We start from the raw sequence: 17229 nt of genomic DNA on the forward strand, positions 1-17229 counted from the left end.
AGCTCCTCAGACTTTAATGTTGCTAACCCTCTTCACCTCTGATCCTCTGATGTCCTTTGGTTTCCTTTTCCTGAAGTCAGCTCCTCGGACTTGCTGACATTGGGTAAAAGGTTGTTGTTATGGCACCATTCAGTGAGATTTTCAATCTCCCTCCTGTATGCTGATTTATCGCCACCTTTGATTCAGCCTGTGACAGTGGTGTCGTCAGCAAACTTGAATATGCTATCGGAGTTGTGCTCAGCCACACAGTGCAAAGCGAGGAGAGCAGGGGGCAAAGCACACAGCCTTGTGGTACACCTGTGCTGATGGAGATTGTGGAGGATCTTCATCGGGAAAAACATGAGACACAGGGGAGCAGGGAAGAATGTATAATCAGAGAGATACTCGATGTAAAAACATGGTTTGAATCAGAATAAGAAGCCTTGCTCTGAAGATATGTTGAGAAGTCAATACTTATAGAAATCTGCCAAACAAGATTCCTTGGCTGGATTGTGCAAACTTGGTGAGATGCACACAGGACATATTGAGCCCTCTAGTAAGTCTTGCTTGTGAATTACACCAAGCTATGAACAGACAGGTGTAAAAAATGGTAAGTGGCCTTTCCAAATTAAATTGACATAAAGAACTTTTATTTAGAATCCAGACAGAGCATTCAGATGAATATTTGCTGTTTTCCCCACCACAGATGCCGCTTGAATATTCCTAACATTTGATGTTACAGGCTCGAAATTTTCAATCGATCTGCCTGTAGCAAGGATCAACTTTATTGGCCATGTACGTTTACATGGATTAGGAATTTACTGTGGTGCGCTGGTCAGCTCGCAACATGCAACAAAAAACAACATTCAACAATTATAAACAAGTATATAAATAATAATGAATTATATCAATAAAAAAGCTAATAAAGTCAGAGGTTAAAAGATGGATATGGAATAAAACGTACATAAATAGATAAATAGATAGATAGTAGTATGTATTTACAGTGTCTGGTTCTCCAAGGTAGCAAATCTTTTTACAAGCTGTACTTAAACACAGCATGAGGAGAAGACAGTTCACAGTAAAGGTAAGAGATACATATTTCTAAAGGTACCATTTCTTTTATATGAATCAGTCGAGCTGCTGGGATTTAATCACAGCGGAGGCTCCCTCACTCACTCAAAGCTCCCCATCACCCACCCACTTCAGTTATTTTGCAGATAGTGATACTGCACCACGAAGCACATCCTCTTACCTGCGAGCATTTTGTGTACCGCAGGCGCCACGTCGACCTCCGCCAGGTTTTCGTAGGTACCCGCGTGGTACAGCTTAACCTGAGCGCTGCTCTGCATTGCGATCCACACCCCCAGGCTGGAGCTCACCATACTCGTCACACACCGATTGCTGTCCTGGCCAATCTGAATCATGTGCTGTCATTAAGTGCAGAGACAAAGGAGACATCAGATGTACCGATTTTCCATCAGCAAACCAGCTCACTTCCTCCGTAGTGGCTGCCTCAACTCTTACACACTAACTTGCTTTAACTATGAGCAAAGGCCAGGGTAGAAACTTGTCCTGTGTTGCTCACACTAAGTACATAAATTACTCACAACTGCACAGTGTAGCCTGAAATTCACTTCAATATTCTACTGCAACAGAATCTCGACTCAACAACATAGTCATCATGATAATAAGGTTTTCCTGAATATGCACTCAGAGTCTATCATTCGAGTATAGAAAGGTTCCTAAATAAGATAGAGTAAGAGTGCCCAATCCTTTTAATCCATAGAAAAATTTTGACATATATACTTGGATTTCTAGCATCTGCAGACTTCCCCTTGTTTGTGATATCAAAGCTGATTCTGATATGTGATGAGACCTGGGTGGTGGTAGGGAGTTCAGTAGTCTGACAGCCTGGGAGGAGAAGCTGTTTCCCATCCTGACAGCTCTTCTCCAAATGCTACGATTCCTCCTGGCTGATGGTAGGGGGTGAAAGGGATTGTTGGATGGATGGGCGGGGTCTCTGACAGTGCTGAGGTCCTGTGCATGCAGCACTCGTTGTCACACTGCAGACTCCACAGACACAGCACCAGAGGTTCGGATCAATGTCCAGATGCTGGCACTACAAGACAGCAGCACTACCTGCTGCCCCGCTGTGCCTCGCTTCAACACAACATATGGATCGTGAGTAAAATTAGAAGGATATGTGTTGGAGTCAATAATCCCATCTTGGAGAGATCATTTCAAAGTACATTAGGGTTATGGGGAAAAGACAGGTACGTGGAGATGAGTCCAGTCAGATCAGCCATGATCGTATCGAATGGCGGGGCAGGCTCGACGGGCCAGATGGCCGACCCCTGCGCCTATTTCTTATGAAACCCCAGTCCTATACATATTTTATTCTTTTTTTTCATTTTCATACAGTTTTCTACTTCTGAAGCCAATCTTGCAAAACCTTACCATGCCAATGTAACAGATCTGACACAGGAAGAGAAAAGTAGGATAAACAGGATGTTTTTTCCAGGGTCGAAGTATCAAATTCTAGAGGGCACGAGAGGGGGAATGCTTGAAGGAGACATGCGGGGCAAGTTCTTTTTACACAGATAGTGGTGGTAGCCTGGAATGTGCTGCCGGGGAAGAAGCAGATTACTTAGGGACATTTAAGAGGCTTTTAGAGGGGCACATAAACATGCCGGGAATGGAGGAGTAAGGATCATGAGCAGGGAGAAGGGGTTAGTTTAATTTGGCATTGTGTTCCTCTTCTGTACTGTCCTAATTTCTGACTGCCATTGAAACTGGTTGTGATGGTAGTTTACCAGCTGAGTTGCCAAAACTCCACCCTCTCACTCCCTCAGACTGTGGGGACCATGCATACGCGACGTGCTTACCTCCTGGCAAAGCGTGGCGGTGTTGATGACGAGAATCCGGTTCTGGCAGCCGCACCACAGTTTCCCAGCCACCGGCACCATTTTGGTGACGGGATTCCCTGGCGATCCCAAGCACAATGTGTGCGAGTTCTGTGGATCCCAAAAACTTCCTGTGTGGCGGAAAGTCCAGCAAATATCAGTACTGGTTTATTACTGTCGCCATGATCCAAGATACTGTGAAAATCGTGCCTTGTACACTGTCTATACTGATCAAATCATTACACCGTGCCTTGAGGCAGAATAAGATAAAACAATAACAATGCAGAATACAGTTTAAAAGCTACCAAAAGCATGCAGCGCAGGTAAATGGTAAAGTACATGATCATAATGAGGTCGATCGTGAGGTCAGGAGTGTAAGAGGTCCATTCAAGTGTCTGATAACAAAGCGGTCCTTGAGCCTGATGCTACATGCTTTCAGGCTTTTCTGTCTTTTCCCCAATATGATAGTGGAGAAGAGAGAATATCTGGAATGGGCGAGGTCTTTGATTATGCCTTACTGAGGCAGCAAGAAAAATAGACAGAGTCCATGGAGGGGAGGCTGGTTCCTGTGATGTACTGAGTTTCAACAACCTCCTCCAGTCTCTTGCAGTCACATAACTAAAAAGTGTGGTGCCAGAGGCAGAAACTTCTCAAAATACATTAAAATACGTTGTGACAGGCAAAGGAAACAATTAATCTTTTCAGTTTCTAACTAACCTTCCGTTGTTCACTATCTCTGCTGACAAGAAAGATATGAAGCCTGTTTTGAATGATCACATAAATTAAGCAATGGCTTTGGCTGTTTCTGCCTAAGGTTACAGTTTAATATTCATTGACATGTCCAGTCCATCTGCTTTCAAGGCGAGCCAATATTCTGACAGCAGGAAACCACTATCAGGATTTTGGAAATCCCACAAAGTCTTTTGAATTAAATTATTGGGATGACAACGTTGTCCTTCGAGAAATGTAGGTACATGCAACAAAATAAAAGGGATGCATTTATCCACTTTGGTAAAGATTCAATCAGAATGTTTTGCACTACAGATTTAAGGGCTGAGAGCTAACGGATAAAATTCCATCTCTAATGAACCAACATCTGGTGAGAGGTCAGCGAGTCTCCAAGAGGGGTTATTCTGACTTTGGGCAACAGTTGTAAAGCAGGAAATGTAAAACGAGTAGAAGATCTACTATTTCTTCACTCACACCAGCCACAAAATTAACTCTAGTGTCTTTAAATTAGTCCAGTGGGAAGAGTGACTCAGCTGGCCTGCAATGAACTGATGGTTTGAGGTTAACCTGCTGCATTGAAGGCTGGCAGATTTAGTCACACCTCAGGCCAAAATGGCACCATCTACTGGCCATTCTTGGCAAACGTGCTTGCCTACATTCCCATCGGAACAAATTTGGACAAGATCAAGTCAAGTCAAGTCAACTTTTATTGTCATTTCGACCATAACTGCTGGTACAATGCATAGTAAAAATGAGACAACGTTTTTCAGGACCATGGTGTTACATGACACTGTACAAAAACTAGACAGAACTACATAATAAAAAAAACCACAGAGGAAGCTACACTAGACTACAGACCTACACTGGACTGCATAAAGTGCACAAAAACAGTGCAGGCATTACAATAAATAATAAACAGGACAGTAGGGCAAGGTATCAGTCCAGGCTTTGGGTATTGAGGAGTCTGATAGCTTGAGGGAAGAAACTGTTATATAGTCTTGTCATAAGTGCCCGAATGCTTCGGAGCCTTTAACCAGATGGCAGAAGGGAGAAGAGATTGTATGAAGAGTGCATGGGGTCCTTCATAATGTTGTTTCCTTTGTGGATGCAGCGTGTAGTGTAAATGTCTGTGATGGCAGGAAGAGAGACCCTGATGATCTCCTCAGCTGACCTCACTATCCGCTGCAGGGTTTTGCAATCTCAGATGGTACAATTTCCGAACCAGGCAGTGATGCAGCTGCTCAGGATGCTCTCAATACAACCCCTGTAGAATGTGATAAGGATGGGGGGTGGGAGATAGACTTTCCTCAGCCTTCGCAAAAAGTAGAGATGCTGCTGGGCTTTCTTTGCTATGGAGCTGGTGTTGAGGGACCAGGTGAGATTCTCCATCATGTGAACACCAAGAAATTTGGTGCACCTCAGTACATCCCACACTCAAGATGTCTTCCAACAGACACAACTTCACTCAAATTACCACTTGAGGCTCTAGAGATCCACTCTCTCTGCCAATCGTTACATGTGGAAACATTTTGAAAACATGGTAAACTATACACAATCTAGCCACCCAGTTCCTTGAAATTGCTCTGCCATTCTGAGGTACTTTAAGAAAGTCAATGCATTAGGGGGATAGGGAGATTTGACTTAAATGTTTCTATATAATTTAGATCTTAATGTAGCCAAGGAGAAACTGGTACAAATATTGCTCACTCCAATAGGTCTTCCAGACAATTGTTTCATAGATTTTAACTTAATTATGGATTAAGACCGCATATATTTTGTAATTATTTATGTAAGTTAACAACACCAGCCCTGAAACAAACCTGCATCTCGTTGATAGACCATCAACTCGCCATTTGCCAATGAGACAAAAACTTTGTTGTCGAGGTATCTGTCATGGAAGTAAAAGAAATGGAATCAGACCATGTTGCTTTAAAATCAAACCGAGAATGCACAAGTCTCACTTCCTACTCTGGGTTACTCAGAGAATAATGAGTTTCATCACCTCTCAACAGCAGCAACATTCTGCATTTAGAGGCAAACGCCGTGAATTTCTGTTGCTCTGCTATCTGTGAGCACAAGATAGGCAAGGGAAATTTTTTTTACAATTGTGGGCATCAAGAACCATTGGTGGATTACAGGATTTAAGTGTGCCCTGCTCTTCTGCACAATTTAAACCCTCTCTAAATAAACCTGCTACCACTCCATTTAAAGAGGTAGAAATGTCTAGGAAATGAATGTGATTATTAATAGCATGAGGACCTTGTGAAAAATTATACATACAAGTTTATTTGTTACTTTCCAAAAAGACCCATCCGAATTCCCTTCCATGACCAGTGTCCTAAATAAACACGGCAATTTCAGACAGGGAAACCAACCAGAAGGTAATTCAAGATTCAAGACTGTTGATTGTAATTCTTCAGTTAATGAATACAATGGAGAACAAACCAGTTATTATTCTGGATCTGATGCAGCATAAAAAACCACAATAAGCGTAAAGAACATAATAAAAAAAAACAGAAAAATTATAAATATAAAAGCAATCCTACAAAACGTGGGTAATGTTCCTAGTCTGGATGTGGTATATAATACAGGGTCAAAAAGCTTATGCCTAGGCAACTTATTTTAAGTTATCTATATTTAATTATCCTCATGCATATGTATATCATACTAGAAACCAATCACTGAAGCATCAATTTCTAAGATTACCATTGTAGATCACATTTTGACTAATACAACTATATTTGTAAAGGTTGATTGAAAGGGAGAGCTAGAGATGTCTATCAGTAGATTATCAGTACGAACATCTGAGATGATGGTGCTTCAGCCTGAAGAACACAGTACAGCTTATTGGAGGTATAAATCTGTTAACTCCAAGAGTGTTTCATCCAATCCAAAATACAGTTGTGAATAGACAGGACTTCTTCCAAACTTCCAGGTTAGGGTGGCAGAGCCGCAGAAACCTGAAGAGGGTAATTCACTTCTCATTGTTTTCTGTGAACTCACTGGCCCACAACCTCCAGCACCATCTCCTGATGGATCTGGAAATCTATATCCTTCCACGAAGCAGCAATAAACTTTCCTCACTTCAGGGTTTAAAATGAATGAACAGTAATTGTCTGGTTAGTTATGCAGCCGTGGTTCCAAACAGCTGTCATAGCCGGGGTGGTAATGGGGATAAGCTCGCACTGCCTATAAAGCGCCCCCAATGGCGTGCGTCTCAAATGAGCCTCTGACAACCAAATCTGACTCCTGGCCTTCACGTGGTGGAACTGTTTACACTGACAGGAGAAAGGGCGATGGTGGGTCACTGGCACCCTAAAACCAGTTCCTTCGGGCTGGTGGGGCTCGTAAACCTGGGAAGGCAGCACGCCTCGGAGAAGGAAAACTCTGATTTCAAACCTCCGCTGCCTTGCGGCCATACCCACTCATGGGAGAGGCTTCGGGAGTAAACCCTGAGGAAGAAATCCGGAGATCCAGAGTTGGGGCCCCTGATGTTGATACAACATCATTCAGGCAGCTCCTGTGGGTCAGCTGTCATCAAAATGTCATGCCTGGCAGCACTTTTGACATAAGCTTCTAGACCGAGAGGGGGATCGAGATGCTTGGGCAACTCATGGTCTTGATACACCTCCTGCCCCGGATTTGGTGACACCAATCTCCAGAGGCGATGATGGCAGGCATAAGATGGTGGTGGGAGCCACTAGTCACAGACCTGCACTCTATTTTAACTAGAACCATCTCCTCCACTTCTAAGAAAAGGCCATGAGGATGAAAAATGAGCTTTGCACATGAACCTGGAGGTGCTACTGTCTAAAGATAATGCGGTGTGAGTCTATGATTCTATGTATGACTCCATAACTCTAGGACCAACAACTGGGAAACCGGATTTGTTTCAAGAGTTCTTTTGTTGGATGGCACAGCCACAATGGGCTGAAGGGCCTCCTTCTGTGTTGTAAGTTGCTATGATTTTATAGCTTGTTTTCTCTTTCTGCTAATGCTACTTGATTTTCCATTTACATTCCTCCATTCATGCAGTTAAACTTTAAAGCTTGGCTTCCTCTTTCATTCAGAACATTTAGTCTCAGTAATATTTAAACTCTTACGAAAACCAAATCTGCACACGCTTGGATACTGCTCCCGTATCTAAGCTCACACCCTTACTAAATGCAATTCATATCAAGAAAAGATTTTACACTGTGAATGGTGGTCATATTTTCACCTACAAGCTTAACCTTTTCTCTTTAGGTTCCTGTTGTATTATTTAAATTTGATGCATGCTCTCTATAATGTTCCCATATTAGTCTTTCTATGTTTGGAATCATTTATTTGTACTGGATACAGTTCCTTGACATTTCACTCTACTAGAATCAAGATTCACTACCCAGAGCGGAACAGATGTGGGGATGACCAGGAGGGCTACAGCCGTTCAAGGTGGCTCGCCTGAGTCCTTCTGGAGAAGTATTCCTTCTCAGGGTATTTAAGGATGGAGAATGAATGCTGGCTTTGCCCCTGATTACCAAATCTTTGAAATTGAGTAATTAAAAAAAAACTTCATTCTTTCCTCACTAAACAACTCCTCAGCTACCTCATTTATTTTCAAGACGTACAAAAAAGCTGGATGAACTCAGCAGGTCGGGCAGCATCCATTGAAAGAAGCAGTCAACGTCTCGGGTCGAGACCCTTCGTCAGGACTGAAGGAGGAGGGGGCAGGGGCCCTATAAAGAAGGTGGGGGGAGGGTGGAAAACCAATCAGAGGAAAGATCAAGGGGTGGGGGAGGGGAAGCAGGGAGGGGATAGGCAGGAGAGGTAAAGAAGGAATCTAAGGGGAAAGCACTATGGGTAGTAGAAGAAGGCAGAGTCATGATAGCCAACTAGAAGAGGAGACAGAGTGAAGGTGGGATGGGGGAAGGGAGAGGGAGGGAATTACTGGAAGTTGGAGAATTCGATGTTCATACCAAGGGGCTGCAGACTACCCAGACGGTATATGAGATGTTGTTCCTCCAACCGAAGTTTGGCCTCATCATGGCAGTAGAGGAGGCCATGTATGGACATATCCGAATGGGAATGTGAAGGAGAGTTGAAGTGTTGACTTCAGTGAAGTGAAACTCACTTCAACTCTCCTTCAAATTCCCATTCGGCTACCTTACACTTGAACACCTCCTCATTCTGATCTTCCCAAGCAACTGTCAGTTCTACAACCACCTGCTTTGAGCTTTCTGACAGAATGACCATGTCAGGCCTCAGTGATGGTGATGTGATGACATCAGGGAACTTTCATTGCTTGCCCAGATTGACTTTTGTATTTGCACAGATTGTTGTCTTTTGCACACTGGATGTTCTTCAGACCTGCCACTGATTCTTTTGTGTTTCTTAGATTAACTGTGTATGCCCTCAAGAAAACAAGTTTCAGGGTTCTAAATGGTGACATATATGCACTTTCATAAAACATTTCCTTTGAACTTTGGAATGTGAGAGGAAAATGGACACCCCACGATCACGGTGAGAACGTAGACAGCTGCAGGAATTGAAATGGGTCGCTGGCGCTGTAATAGTGTTACACTAACCACTTCACTACCGTGCCACACTCATAAAATGTAAACGTGCATACCTCAAGCATACAACAGCTGAGGTCAGGATCGAACCTGAGTCACTGGAGCCATAGCACAGTGAGTCGACCAGCTGAGCCACTGTGCCACCCCATAATCACCAGATCAGGTACCATCACTGACAGGGTTCTGCATACTTAAGAGAACAAGTTAATTTCTCAGACCTTTCTGACAAAGCATCTTTGATCTACAATATGAACTCTGCTTCTCTTTCCACAAACGCTGCTGACCTGCTGAGTACTTTCAGCATTCTTTTTGTTTTTATTTCAGATTTTCAGCATCTGTCATTTTCCGATCTTCTACTCAGATACATTGGTGGTGCAGAGGTTAAGTTACTGAACAAGCTGGTCTGAGTTATGGACTGTGATTCCAGTAACAAAAGTATGAATACTGAATGTCCAAATCAGTATGGAGGGGCTGGTTCCTATCGCAGGAGATTCTTGAACTTGAGGACACAGCCTCAGAATAAAAGGACGTCCCTTTAGAACAGAGATGAAGAGGAATTTCTTGAGCCAGAGAGTGGTGAATCTCTGGAATTCATTTCTACAGTGAGCTGTGGATGCCAAGTCATTGGGTATATTCAAAGCAGAGTTTGATAGCTTTTTGATTGGTAAGGGTGTCAAAGGTTACAAGGAGAAGGCAGGAGAATGGGGTTGAGAGGGATAATAAATCAGCCATGACGAAATGGCAGAACAGATGAGCTGAATGGCCTAATTCTACTCCTGTGGCCTATGGTCTTATGGTTAAAATCCCACCACACTTTGGAGAATTTAAGATAGTAATTAAAAATAATCTGGAAATTGTAAAAATGTCTCTATCATAGTGTATTTTTGAAAAATTGACCTGGGTCCTCTTTGACAGAAGAAAACTCAACAACTTTACTGGACTGGTGTAAGTGTAACTGCACATCCGCCAATATGGTTGCTTCCTAAATGTCTTCACAGTTCAGAGGCAATGAGGAATGGCCAATTATAATATGGTCAACCAATATGTAACTGCATCAGTACATCGCCAGTGACATCTGAATCTTGTCAACGAATTAATTGTGACAAATCAAATCAAAGTTCAAAGTAAATTTACTATCAAAGTACATGTATGTCACTATATGCAGGCAAAGACAGTAAACCAAGAAACACAATGAAAGGACACACCCAACAGACAGACAAGCAACCAAAAGAGAAAGCAAACTGTACAAATACCAACGGAAAAAAAAAGCAATAAATATTGAGAACATGAGATGAAGAGTCCTTGAAAGTGAGTCTATGGGTTGAGGGAACAGATCAGTGATGGGGCAAGTGAAGTTGAATGAAGTTATCCCCTTCGGTTCAAGAGCCTGATGGTTGAGGGGCAGTAACTGTTCCTGAACCTGCTTGTATGCGTTCTGAGGCTCTTGTACCTTCTTCCTGATGGCAGCAGTGAGAAGAGAGCATGTCCTGGGTGATGGGGTTCCCTGCTGATGGATGCTGCCTTTCTGCGACAGTAGATGGGCTCAGTGGTGGGGAGAGATTTACCCATGATGGACTGTGCCATATCCACTATTTTTTGTGGCCTTTTCTGTTAAAGGGCATACCAGACTATGATACAGCCAGTCCACATACTCTCCACCACACAGCTATAGAAAAGCTTGTCAAAGTTTTATTTGTCATGCTGAATCTTCACAAACTTCTAAGGAAGCAGAGGTGCTTGTATGAAATGGCACATACGCGCTGAGCCCAAGATTCTCTGAAATGATAACACCGACAAGTTTAAGGTTGCTGATCTTCTCCACCTCTGATCTCCTGATGATCACTGGCTTATGGACCTCCAGCTTCCTTCTCCTGAAGTCAATAATCATCTCCTTGGTCTTGCTGACATTGAGTGAGAGGTTGTTGTTGTGGCATCGTTCAGCCAGATTTTCAATCTCCCCCCCCGTACGCTGATTTGTCACCACCTTTGATTTGGCCAGTGACAGTGGTGTCGTCAGCAAACTTAAATATGGCATTGGAGCCTCACAAAGCAACTAGTGCGGGGGGCTAAGCACACAGCCTTGTGGTGCACCTGTGATGATGGAGCTTAATTAATTGACACAATAGTGTAGAATTAAAGAAAATGGGAAGAATTGTCTCTGCACTTACAGGATGCACATGACTGCGGCTGAATGCTGCATCTTCATGCTGTTCTTCCTGTTACGGATGTTATCGGAAGACTGGTACACATGAATGCTGAAAGAGAAACGGGATTTCATCAGCACAGTGGTCAACATTAACAAGCCGATAGAAAGGTGCAGATAGTACACACAGCACTCCTAATTTATCCTGCACCCATTTGATGAATTAATAATAAAACACACACACACCCAGTACCATTCCTGCAACACCTCAGGATCAGAATCAGGTTTATTATTACTGACATATGTCATGAAATTTGTTTTTCTGGTAGCAGTACAGTCCAAGACATAAAGTATTACCTCCTCCCTGATGGCACGTCCCAGATGGTGAGGGTCTTTAGCCACATCTCCTAAAGATGTTTTTCAAAAATGTTTTGAATACCTTTGAATGGCAACTATTTCGCTATTTGCTATTAAACTCTCACAATCTGGAAGGTTTTCCCAGTTAAATTTATGGACCTTGAGTTGCCAGCCTATTGATACTGCTGTTTTTTCTAGACCAGGGTCCCCAACCTGGAGTCCACGGACCCCTCGGTAAAAGGTATGGGGTCTGTGCATAAAAAGAGATTGAGAACCCCTGTTCTAGACCAACTAGCTCTGGCAACTATTTCCTAAACAATATGTTGCTTATGAGCATTGTCACTCATTGTGGGAAGCCCATTCTCCTGCCTAATACAATTTGCATTGAGATTCAGGGGATGCATGTAATAATATCCCAATAAGTTGGGTCTATTTGAATTACATTCACATTATCCAGAAAAATAAAAGATAGCTACTTTTTCCAAGTTCCTGTCTGTTGGTGCTTTGTAAGTTTTATGGGGAAAATTCCCTTTTCGGTGATAAGCCTATTAAAAATACGCTTAGTACACCCCACTGTCTGGGCCATGCTCACTTCTCACTACAACCATTGAGCAGGAGGTCAAATACCACCAGGTTCAGGAAATTTGTCATCTGCTGTGGTGTAGATCTGTGGCATTGAAGACCAGTGATCCAGAACCTCGTAGTAGGTCCAGGTATAACCTATGGAAGGTAACTTTAAGGGGGAAAAGCAATTCCAGTTGAGGTCAGAGATGGAATCGGTTGCATGTCAGCTCAGGTAGAGTTTTCAGGCTATTACCTCCTACAAAGCAAAACTTAACATCATGAATGGCTGTGGTGCTTCACTCCCAGATGAGGTCAATGCCTTTTATGCACACTTTGAAAGGGTGAGCCTTTGTAATGCATAAGGCCCTAATGGTGTTCGTGCTGGGTTCTGAAAACCTGTGCCAACCAACTGGCAGGAGTGTTCAAAGACAGCTTCAATATCTCATTGATGCAGTTTGAAGTTCCCTCCTGCTTCAAAAGGGTGACAATCATACCAGTGCCCAGGAAGAGCAGGGTGAGCTTTCTCAATGACTATTGTCCAGTGGCATTCGCATCGACAGTGAGGTGCTCTGACAGGTTGGTCATGGGCAGGATCAACTCCTGCCTAAGCATGGAACTAGATCTGCTGCACTTGCCTATCACCGCAACAGGTCTACAGTGGATGCTTTCTCACTAGCTCTCCACTCAGCCTTAGATCACCCAGAGAACAGCAATATCTACCTCAGGCTGCTGTTCATTAACTACAGCTCAGAGTTCGAACCAATCATACCCTCAGTTACAGTTAACAAATTCCAAAGTCTGGCCCTCTGTACTCCCCCTGCGACTGGATCCTTGACTTCCTCACCAGGGGACCACAGTCTGTGCAGATCGGAAATAACATCTCCTCCTCACTGACAATCAACAGTGCACACCTCAAGGATGTGTGCTTAGCCCTCTGCTCTACTCTCTTTACACCCACGATTGTGTGGGTAGGCACAGCTCAAACGACATTGATAACTTTGCAGATGATACGACAATTGTTGGCAGAATTTCAGATGGTGACGAGCAGGCATGCAGGAGTGAGATAGATCAACTGGTTGAGTGGTGCCACAACAATAACTTTACACTCAGCATCAGTAAGACCAAGGAATTGATTGTGGACTTCAGGAAAGGGAAATCAAGAGAGCACATACCAGTCTTCATTGAGGGCCCAGCAGGGGAAAAGGTGAGTACATTCAAGTTCCTGTGTGTCAGCATCTCTGAAGGTCTATCCTGGGCCCAACACATTGATGCAATTACAAAAAAGACACAACAGCAGCTATATTTAGGAGTTTCAGGAGAATTGGTATGTCACCAAAGACACTCTCAAATGTTTAAAGATGTACTGTGGAGAGCATTGTAACTGGTTACATCATCATCTGGTATGGAGCAACCACTGCACTGGATTGGAAAAAGCTGCAGAAAGTTGTAATTTCCACCAGCTCCATCATGGGACCTCACCCCCCCAGCATCAAGGACACCTTCAAAAGGTGATGCCTCAAAAAAGGGAGCATCCATCATTAAGGGCCCTCATCGCCCAGGACATGCCCTCTTCTTATTGCTACCATCAGGGAGGAGGTACAGGGACCTGAAGGCACACAATGTTTCAGGAACAGCTTCTTCCCCTCTGAAAAGATTTCTGAATCAACAATAAACCCATAAACACTACCTCATTACTCTTTTCCTCTCTTTTTGCACTACCCAGAAAATTAAAAATTTTCTTTTTAATACAAGCTTCTCATTATAATTTAGTTTTTATTATTATGCATTACAATACACTGCTGGTACAAAAACACATTCACGACATATGCCGATGGCATTAAAAACCTGATTCTGATTCAGTTATTACCCTTCCGGCATGGGTAACTTCACTCACCCCATCACTGAACCTACCCTTTGCAACTCATGTAACTCGGCACTTTTAAATGTTACTATTTGTCTTCTTTTGTACATCGGATGTTTATCAGTCTTTGTTTATGTATGGTTTTTAATAAATTCTATTGTATTATATTTTATTCTATTATATTCTATTATATTTCTATTCTATTGTATTTCTTGCAAATGCCTGTAAGATAATGAATCTCAAGGTGATATATATTAATGTATACATACTCGGATAACAAAAAGTTCCTCTATTTCAAGCATATTGTGCTGTTGTAATTCTCTGTTTGACCACCAGGCGGCTCAGTATATAATTCCACTTGAAAATAATTGTCTAGAAATTGATTTTGATAAATTTCCCCCCCAAAAATATGAAATTTAAAGTCTGCTTTAATAGACCAGAGTAAAATATGTGTAAGTGGCAGAAGCTGGATCTGGATGGCATGATCAGAAATAATTACTGCAAGATGACAGGATCTCCTGTTGTTGGAAGGACATCTGAGATAGCTTTACTGATTAACTTGCTTAGATCTTGCCCGCCTATTTCTGGGCATAAGAGCCAGAAGATGAGAATTCCCATACAAATCTCCCAAGGTTGGCTGCTGAGATTTGCCAATAATTTCCTGACTGTGTTCGATTCACCACAGAGTTTAGTGCTGTGACTAAAGTTGGGAAACTGAGCTGGAACAAAGATAGGGGCTCACTCACTTACATTGAAAGCGATGAACAAAAGATAACGCAAGACAATTAACCGCCTGTCAATTAACTTATTTACATTAAAAGTAGCTTCCTGGGTTTTGAGAAGTTTCAATACATATTTAGAATTCATTAGTTGGTTGATAGTTTCTCAATATTTCTGAATGGAAGATACATCGTTTCCTGGATCAACTGCTGGTAAAGGCTTCGCCAGCAGTTAAGCTTTGGCTCTCACCATTTCGGATAACTGTGGCTTTGGCCGCGTCAACACTGTGGCTCTGGAGAAAGTAAGATGGTATTTCTTAGATATGGTGAACTGCAAGTAAGCTTTGACCCAACATGTTTCACCAAAGTGAAGAAGGTGAGGATAAACTAAGGGGCCAAATTCCATCCGTTGAAAACATAATTTCTCCACAGTGATTCTGTGCTTGAATTTCCTCAGTCACTGCACTACGCTGTGAACACTTTAAACCACTTTTTATAATGCTGTTTACATTGTAAATACATGCTGGTATTTATGTATCTATGTACATTTTATACAGTTAAGAGTTTACATACCTTAAACTCTAACTGTACTTTTATATAATTATTTATTCTTTATGATTGAAGAATGTTGTTTTTTTTTGCTGCACGTCACCCTATCATTGAGGAGCGGAGAGCTAAATGGAGAGCACAGTGGACAGCGGACAACAATTCCACGATGCCCTACACATGCAGCAACTGTGGCAGAGCCTGCCGTTCTAGGATCGGACTCAATAGCCACAGTCGACGCTGCTCGACAAACCAGTGACTACCAGAGGCACAGTATCCATGGTCAACCACGACCGACGGAGGCCAGACGCACACTAACATACCACAGCAAATTCCTAATACGTGTAAATGTATACGGCGAATAAAGTCGAACTTGATATGCCTCAATAAGAGCTAAACAGGGGTTGGTATTTTGACCACTTCTTTTCAAGTTATACGTCAGTGATTTGGATGACAGAATTGGTTTGTAGATGATACAAAGATAGGTGGAGGGGCAGGTAGTGTTACGGCAGCAGGGAGTCTACAGAAGGACTTAGACAGGTTGGAAGAATGGCAAAGAAGTGGCAGATGGAATAAAGTTAAAGGAAGTGTATGATCAAGCACTTTGATAGAAGGAATAAAGGTGTAGACTATTTTCTAAGCAGGATGTGAATTTAGAAATCAGAGATGCAAACAGACTTGGGAGTCTGCGTGCAGGATTCGCTGAAAGTTAACTTGCAGACTGAGTAGGTGGACAAATGCAATGTTAGCACTCATTTCGAAAGGACTAGAATACAAGAGCAAGGGTGTGATGCTGAGGCTCTATAAGGTATTGGTCAGACTGCATCTGGAGTATTGAGAGCAGTTTTGGGCCCCTTACCTAAGAAAAGATGTGCTGGCATTGGAGAGGGTCCAGAGCAGCTTCATGAGACTGATTCCAGAAATGAACACGAGGAACGTTTGATGGCTCTGGTCTGATAACTCATTTGAAGTTAGAAGAACTGGGGAGAGCTGGGGGTATCTAACTGAAACCTATTGAATATTGAAAGGCCTAGATGGAGTGGATGTGAAGAGGATACTTCATGTAGTGGGAGAGTCTTGAACCAGAGGGCACACCAGAGAATAGAGGGTCATCCATTTGGAACAAAGATGAGGAAGAATTTCTTTGGCCAGAGGGTGGTGACTCTGTGGAATTCACTGCCATGGATGGCTGTGGAGGCCAAGTGATTGAGTATATTTAAAGCAAAGGTTTTTCTTTTTTTTTATTAAACTTTTTTTTATTGAGTTTTCAAATAATTACAGAAGGATAACAAATTAGACATGATGGAATGGCAGAGCAGAATCAATGGGTCTAATCTTACATTGTTTTGGCCTAATACTCGAATATCATGTGACAGTATACACTTGAATGTACACCCATACGACATTCTTCCTGATATGAATCACATTAACTGACAGCGTTACACCACTATTAAGTCTAATAATGTCACCAAAACTCTTTAGATACAAATTATATTTGTCAGTCTTCTTCCATTAATACGAACACAGCTACAATCTTTTTAAGCCTTTGCCAATTCTCAATATATTTTGTTAACACCTTGTTTCAAACTGTAGAATTATCCTCATTAGTAGAGAGGTATTGTTGTAGAAAGGAATCAGTCTGCCGATCATTTGTGGAATTAGCAACTGATTCTGTTGGATATTTAATATATCATTTGGCTATTGTAGTCTAGTGCAGTGATAGACACAGTAAATGAGTGTGTCCTGGGAAAAATACCAGCACTATGGGGAAAGGCTAGATGCTTGTCATTACAAAGGCACATCTTTAGAAGGGTTAGCACTATCCCGATGGGCAAGGTGCTGTTTAAGAACAAGAAAAGCGGGGAATCCATTTCCA

At 42.4% G+C, this 17229-nt stretch overlaps 1 protein-coding gene across 2 annotated transcripts in view; it reads right to left on the reverse strand.

Moving 5' to 3' along the window:
• Positions 1 to 17229, reverse strand: part of LOC132391139 (rho guanine nucleotide exchange factor 17-like) — a 483152-nt gene that overhangs the window by 17408 nt on the left and 448515 nt on the right. For both annotated transcript variants that reach the window (XM_059963957.1, XM_059963956.1), the window contains exons 16-19: positions 11332 to 11418; positions 5432 to 5499; positions 2865 to 3013; positions 1232 to 1406 (exon numbers count right to left, since the gene is read on the reverse strand). In XM_059963957.1, the coding sequence (XP_059819940.1) occupies positions 1232 to 1406; positions 2865 to 3013; positions 5432 to 5499; positions 11332 to 11418 (479 nt within the window). The remainder of the gene's footprint in view (positions 1 to 1231; positions 1407 to 2864; positions 3014 to 5431; positions 5500 to 11331; positions 11419 to 17229) is intronic.

This window comes from Hypanus sabinus, chromosome 3 (assembly GCF_030144855.1).
Source record: "Hypanus sabinus isolate sHypSab1 chromosome 3, sHypSab1.hap1, whole genome shotgun sequence".
Lineage (NCBI taxonomy): Eukaryota > Metazoa > Chordata > Chondrichthyes > Myliobatiformes > Dasyatidae > Hypanus > Hypanus sabinus.